The sequence below is a fragment of the Papaver somniferum genome, chromosome 4, assembly GCF_003573695.1.
Source record: "Papaver somniferum cultivar HN1 chromosome 4, ASM357369v1, whole genome shotgun sequence".
In the NCBI taxonomy this organism is placed as follows: domain Eukaryota; kingdom Viridiplantae; phylum Streptophyta; class Magnoliopsida; order Ranunculales; family Papaveraceae; genus Papaver; species Papaver somniferum.
Window position 1 is genome coordinate 12,323,849 of NC_039361.1, and position 7,304 is coordinate 12,331,152.

Here is a 7,304-nt window from a genome sequence, read left to right on the forward strand (position 1 = left end):
AAGGTAACACAACCCATAAGCTGCCAACAGAAGACTAATTGGGAAACGTGAAAAGAAAAAAAAAACTTTTTGACTAATTGTAATTAGTCAAAAACAGCTTGCTTTTTTCTTTTCAGATACACATGAGAGGTGAACATGAGAGGCGCCAGCTATATTTAGTTGGCATTAAATTCTACATGTTTGCCAACATAAGTATAAATGGACATCATTCAGATTCGTTTGTGCTTAATAATCTCTAGGGTAAAGAAAATCACTGTTATTAGGTACATTTGTTTACAAGTTTTTATCTCAAATCATCTGAAAACAATGGCAGGATCCTCTCAACAGTCTGACGTAACGTCACTTAATTCAACTGCCCGAACAAGAAATCAATATACTATCATATATGGGAGGAATGGTGTTGCGTCGGATGGTGATGAGTTTGTTGACTCTAAAAAACCTATTGCTAAGCATGTAGTAACTAATTTCTACACAACAAAAAACGGTAGCCAATTCTGTAAGGAGTGGTTTGAGTTAGTAAAGGAGGATCGCCAGTTACGTGAAGAATGCAACAGGTTGAGGATCTCAGTCCCGGATTCATGTATCATTCCTTATCATGGCAGCGGCGTATGGATCAAGGAAGAGAATTTTGGACAGAGTTTGTTTCAAGATCTTTCCCTTGTTGAGCTGATGAATGGTGCAATGAAGAGCGATATCCGAAGGCACAAGAACGCAGAACTTGAAAAGAAAAGTGATGAAGAATGGTTTAAGATAATGTCTGATTAGTTTATTTTATAATTGAAGTCCTTTTTATTAGATACGATGGAACTGTTTTTACTTCTAGGTTTTCCTAGTTATGGCTATATAATTTTCGTTGTTTCAATAAGAAAAGTAAATGAAAATTAGCACTTTAAAAGAGTGCATCACCTAGCTACCAATCACTAAAACAACATGGTAGTAAATGATTTTTGATTATTGTAATTAGTTCACATGAAACATGCCAGTAGAACTTACAATTAATAAACATAAGAAAACTAAGGAATTCTTTTTCAAAGGGTAATTCCTAAATTCAATTACAGAAGACCTACTTTCCGAAATTTAAGGTTTAATATCAAGTCTGAGAAAAACTAATTTACCCTGAGGATGAAAATATGACTAAATCCACTCTACTAATGATGCCGCCTAAACTATTTTAAAAAAACATAACAAGGTAAGCAATGTCAACAACCAAAATCACTCCAATTCTAAGCCTTGGGACAACGTTTGCTGTTAGCATAATTCCCTGTCTGGTGACACCTTGAACAAGCTCTTTTCTTTCTAGGTTTTTCAATGACAGACCTTTTCCTCTTGATGCTCCGATGACCAACTTCTGGTGTAGTTTTTGGAGGAAGCACCACCCGTTCTGCCACCTCCGCTGGGACATCCCAAGTTTCTGGGCTCAGCACACCATAGATTTTAGGTTCATACATAGATCTCCAAACCGATGTTTTATAATATTCCCCACAAAGGCCTTCTTCTTTTATCTTATATGTCTCACACATTGTAAGTACGTGGGGACACGGAAGATGCTGATAGTCAAACACTTTGCACGTGCAAGACCTTCGGTCAAGATAGACGGTGTGCTGCTCTTCATAGTCACCCTCGTCCACTTCATATTCGTCCCCATTGACATGGCAAGCCACAAACCTTTTTGTCATAGCCCACCGTTCTTTGATTATATCCCGTGCATGTTGACTCAAAGGATCTTGCTGATCACGAGCTAGTTGTCTACGTTCGCAGAACCATTCCATAAGGAACCTGCGAATGTAATCGACTAAATGGCAGATTGGAAGACCTTTAACATCAGATATTCTTGAATTGAAAGTTTCAAAGGCGTTTGTAGTCATGAGAGTAAAACGACCTGTTCTAGCCTTCACCCTGGCCCACATTTCCGGTCCAAGATCCACTACAGATTTTAAAGCAGCGGGGCTCACTAAACCTAGGTATCTCATAGCAAGTTCATACTCATCATTGCTAAACTCTTTTGTAGCTCTTGTAAATACCACCGAAGACGCTATGGTAGGTCTGTTTGATATTTTTTGCAAGGTCAAACATTACAGGATTGACCTATAAGTACAACATGAAGCATGCATATATATATATATATGTCTGAAATGTATCATACAACAGGGTGGACAACAAAACTTGTTTGGACTGTACATATATGCAATATGATGTTATTGATGCTACAAAACTTGTTCTGCCACCTCCGCTGGGACATTATATGCAATATGATGCTATTTTCATTGACTTCATAACTCTATCTAGATACGCACACATAAAGACCTACAGTCTGATAAGTTATACTAAACACAAATCAAGGTTAACGTTGTATCCATTCAGATAACTAACATCAAATCTATTTAAACACAAAACTCATGTGTTTATAGTATATAAAGTCTTGTTAAATACCTGAAAGATGGTGGATGCAGTATACTTGATTAGCACAAGGAAATGCCAACCTTATGGCTCTACCGATCGATGGGTGCATGTCTGTTGCCACAACAACATCTTCATTCATAGCATACTTATCGCCAAGTACTCCGACTAACTTTCTCATAAACCATTCCCAAGATTCATTATTCTCTGAATCAACAACAGCAAAAGCAATAGGATAGATCGACTCGTCGGGATCCATTCCAACGGCTGACAGTAGAACTCCTTGGCGTGGCCCTGTAAGATGTGTACCATCAACCGCAACTGCGGGTCTGAAACAGTTTTTGAATCCTTCAATACATACTCCAAAAGCAAAGAAATAATATAGAAAAGAATCATCTGAATCAGTTACAATCTCGGTAACAATACCCTTGTTACGAGCACCAAGCATGTGACTATAACCAACGAGGTGTTGGTACGATTCATCAGGGCCACCTTTGATCATCTCAATACCACGCTTGCAAGCGTTGTATCCCTGCCGGTAATTCATAACCACTCCATAATCCCTTTTTATGTCCTTAACCAGTTGTTTGGACGTAAATGCCACATCTAGTTCTTTGAATTTGTGCTTGAAAAGCTCTGCAATTCCAGTAGCGGCCGCTTTGGTTCTTAATTCAGGGTCAGTCCTTTTGTTGCTTTCACAAGTATACACATCGTTTGCAACTGTGAGTTTCCACCACCCACAAGAATCTAAGGGAACTGCTCGCAGACGCCACTCGCATGTCTTGTCTTTGCATTTGGAAATAAACCTCTGGCTGTCGGATTTAAAAGCTTTGTACTCAAAATTTCTTTCTACTTTGGCTATTGCAAGTATAAGTTTCATCTCCCCCTTGCTTTTGAAAGTGTTACCCACACATAGATCATTGTACTTCATATCCTTCGGGGGTTTAGGAATATCCAGAACCGGCGCTGGAGTTGTTGTCGCATCATGAAGACATCGAAGTTTCTTGGCTGATGGAGTGATTACTGGTTCAAGACATCTCCTATCCTTTGGACCACTAGTACTCGCTGAAAAAATAAAACATTCAACATTAGTATGACTATTTGGTCAGGAAAAACATAATACAAAAGAACAATAATAAGAGGGACAAATAAACGTACCTTTAACACCACCATCTCCCTTGATGGTTTCATTCTTGGACTGATAATCCTCACTGGAACACGACGTGATACTGTTAAGAGGGGTCAAGGGAGTGTGGGGAAGCATCTTGGATCCGCTGTAATCTCCAGTAGTTGTTTTGGGAGTCACGGGAGGAATATCTACTTTTACTTCTTCTCCATATTTGATTGTGTAAAATCTTGGGACTCCACATGTCTGGCCAACATAAAAAATCAACATTCTTCACTAACAATCTTAATACTTTGCTTAAATGAGGTTCCCGGGACATCTATGAGGCCATACACATCAAAACAAGGTTTGTGCACGAAACCTAAAACATCCATTGCTCTCTTCTTCACATCCTCAAAAGTGTACTTATCAGGTACCCCCGCAAGATGTGTCATACCTTTGTAGTCATCATTACCTTTTTTGTGCACCCATTCACCATTGTAGTGGATGAGAACAGCTTTGCTTATCATTATGGCGACGACAATTTAGGGTTCTAAAAGCAACTGCATTTCACAAAACATACTATCAGTTATATACAATATAAGCTTCTTAAGCAAAAAGTGAATTACCAATCAATTCTTAAATGAACATTGAAATCACACAACTAAACCCTTGATTACAAATACTGATGATCTACTAGATCGCATGCCTATTTCAACCAACTTTTTTCCTGTAACCTATCCATAAAAAAATTTAGCAGCAGTTAACACATCCTAAATAAACAGAGGCCAAAATTAAGATCATCCTATATCATAAACCCTACATAAATTAAGTAACCAAACCAAAAAATTAAAGATAACCCATACCTTATTTCACTGTAAACTATATAAATAAACATGGATTTAAATCCCCAATGTACATATTTAGAAACCCTAACTTTGAGTTTGAAATTGAAATTAACCAAAATTTAATATCGAATTTGAAAGAGCTAAAAGTTAAACTCACACATTGAACGCTATATAGATCCTTCCTTCTCTATCTCAGTTGGATGCTTAGTAAAATATACAACCCTAGCTTTCATGGTGTAGTAGTTGCCATGATATGAACACAATAAAAAGGACAAGAAATGTATAAGATGGTGAAAGAAGAAGAAGAAAAATAGAATAATAAGAAGAGATGTCCCTGATAAAGAAGTAGAACCTCAAGAAGATGAAAGAGCAGGGAGAAGAAGAGTGAGGGAATGAGGGTAAAGAATTATTGGAAGCTGTCGCACAAATTAACCAATAGAAAGGTGTCTCCCAAGTTAACCAATAGAAAAGGACCGCTTATATTGACCAATAACAAAAGGCTTTTACAATATTATATTTAAAAGAATTATTTTTAATAAAACACATATGGCAACGGTTGTACTGTGTAACGAGGTGCAAGGGGTGGAGTAATGTGAAGGTCCTCACCCTGTAACGGGATGTAAGGAAGGTGAAGCGTTAGGGTCCCTACATCATGGGTCCTGACCCTAATAGAAAAAGCAGAAAGAAGAAGAACGGTAAACAACAATAGAGAGGGGGAATGGGAATGGAACCTGGGTTATATAAACAAAGGTTTAAGGGATGGAGTATTGTAAAGGTCCTGACCCTGAATTAAAAGGTCCTGACATTGATCATCCTACTTGTCACCTACATGGCGCCTAGGTGGCCCGTGGAGAAAAGGTCCATACCTTGGAGTGAAAAGGTCGAGACCCTTGAAACCTTATTTAATTCCATTAACAAGATTATTTTAATATTATCCTAAGAGTCCATTAAAAAGTCCGGACAATTCACTGGACCCTAAAAATAAAATATTAATTAAAACTAGTCTTACTTTATTATTTTTTTGTACCTGAAGACTTTGCGGAGGTCCACTAAGGTCCTCTAAAGAGTCCTGATCTTTTTCACAGGACCCTAATACTTAAATACAAATAAAAAAAATGATTTTTAATTTTTTATTCAATTATAAAATATTTTTAATAAAATCCTAGGATCCAGTAAAAAGTCCCGACACTTTTTCAGGACCCTGGCACTGAAAACCAGACAAAAACCACTTGTTTTAATTTTTGAATGTTGGAAATAGTAATAAACAACTAAGGGTCATCTACTGTTAGGGGCATAAATGTCATGTAGTGGCATTTTTGGTAGGTTGAAGATAGGGATGGCACCTTTGGAATCTGGTTTCCGAGAGTGGCATTTTCACCAATTGAGCCGATGTACTGTTCTTTGAAAATACGACAGTTCCTCTCATTTCACAGCGTCCAAACAATAGCCGCAGGAATTAAAAACCAAACCAAATTCCTAGTATTGCTAGGGATGTAGTTGTTCGGCCAAGATAGAACTAGAGCATGCATAGTACTGGGAAAAACACATGCCCAACCTTTGTTAGGAGTAAGTGTGGACCAAACAGTACGCTCAACTTTGCAGTGAATTAAAACGTGATCTTAGGATTCTGAGTTATCACCACAAAGAATGCGAGCATTATCCATGTTCATACCTTTGGATGTAGTATATCAATCGAGTTGAGCTTTCCATGAGTGGCACACCACATCAGAAAATTAACTTTTGGGGATGGACGCTTGCCAAACAAACTTCCAAGGAAAATTATCCACTCCATCATCTGCAACCAAATTTAAATACAGAGATTTGACCGAAAAAACACCGGTAGAGTCAAGAGCCCACCTTCTAGTATCAGGTACACTATCCAGATTGGGGGAGCAGAACCAATAATGAGAAAAAGAGATGCAAGCTGGTTTACTTCCGAACTTGAGAGCACCCTTTTAAAATCGAATTTCCAAGCTCTATCATCCGAGATATGAGCTGCAATACTGCCATCATTTAATATGTCTAGTTTGTAAAGTATAGAGAACTTCTCATCCAAACTTGAGTCTCATATCCACTTATCATGCCAGAATGAAATTTGTGAACCAGATTGAAGACAAAAATTTGAATTTGAAGTTATCAAGTAATTCGTTTTAGCAATAGTTCTCCAGCAAGAAACACCATGTGCCATCTTAACTTTGCTAGGTACCCAATTTGAAAAAAAAATAAAAAAAAAAATAATAATAATTCTCCACAATGATTTTGTACCAATCATGAGATTTTTCTAGAACAAACCTGTAACACCATTTAGCTAATAAAACTTGATTCATAACTCTTAAATTGAGCACCCCCAAGCCACCCTTTTCCTTTAAAACACGCACCAAATCCCAATTTACCAAATATGAGACATTAGAACCATAATATTCTCCCAGAAGAAGCATCTCATCTTCTTTTCCAAAATATTAATGATCGATATGTGTGCCTTTAACAGTGAGAAGTAATACATGGGTAAAGAGGATAAGATACATTCAAGAAGAGCTAATTTACCTCCTTTTGATAAATTTCCTTGTCTCCATAAAGAGAGTTTTGCCTCAAACCTTTCAATGATGTGATTCCGGATTGCCTTAGAAGAAGCTTTTGCACCCAGAGGCATACCTAAGTTCATAAAAGGTATAGAGTATGTTGCACAACCAAATTCTCTAGCCCAGGCATCTAGAAAAGGTACATCCCCAATAGCAATAATTCTGGTTTTTGAGGTGCTTACTTTCAAGACCTGCAATATACTCAAAGCATTGAAGTATGGAGAATAGATTTGTGAGTTCCTCTTTTTTATTGTATACAAAGAAAATTGTGTCGTCAGCATAATGTAAATGAATTACTACTAAGCCATTTTGAGATACACTAAAACCATTGAACATGTTTAAACTGGCTGCTCTATCTAAGTACTTTGAAACCCC

At 37.4% G+C, this 7,304-nt stretch overlaps 1 protein-coding gene across 1 annotated transcript; it reads right to left on the reverse strand.

The window, feature by feature from the left end:
- Positions 1 to 1,223: 1,223 nt before the first annotated feature.
- LOC113272012 lies at positions 1,224 to 4,032 on the reverse strand. The gene is made up of 4 exons (XM_026521929.1): positions 3,880 to 4,032; positions 3,556 to 3,769; positions 2,481 to 3,462; positions 1,224 to 2,043 (listed from the first exon to the last, which is right to left on the reverse strand). The coding sequence occupies exons 1-4, from the start codon at positions 4,030 to 4,032 to the stop codon at positions 1,224 to 1,226; spliced, it is 2,169 nt and encodes a 722-aa protein (XP_026377714.1).
- Between the last annotated feature and the right edge of the window lie 3,272 nt (positions 4,033 to 7,304).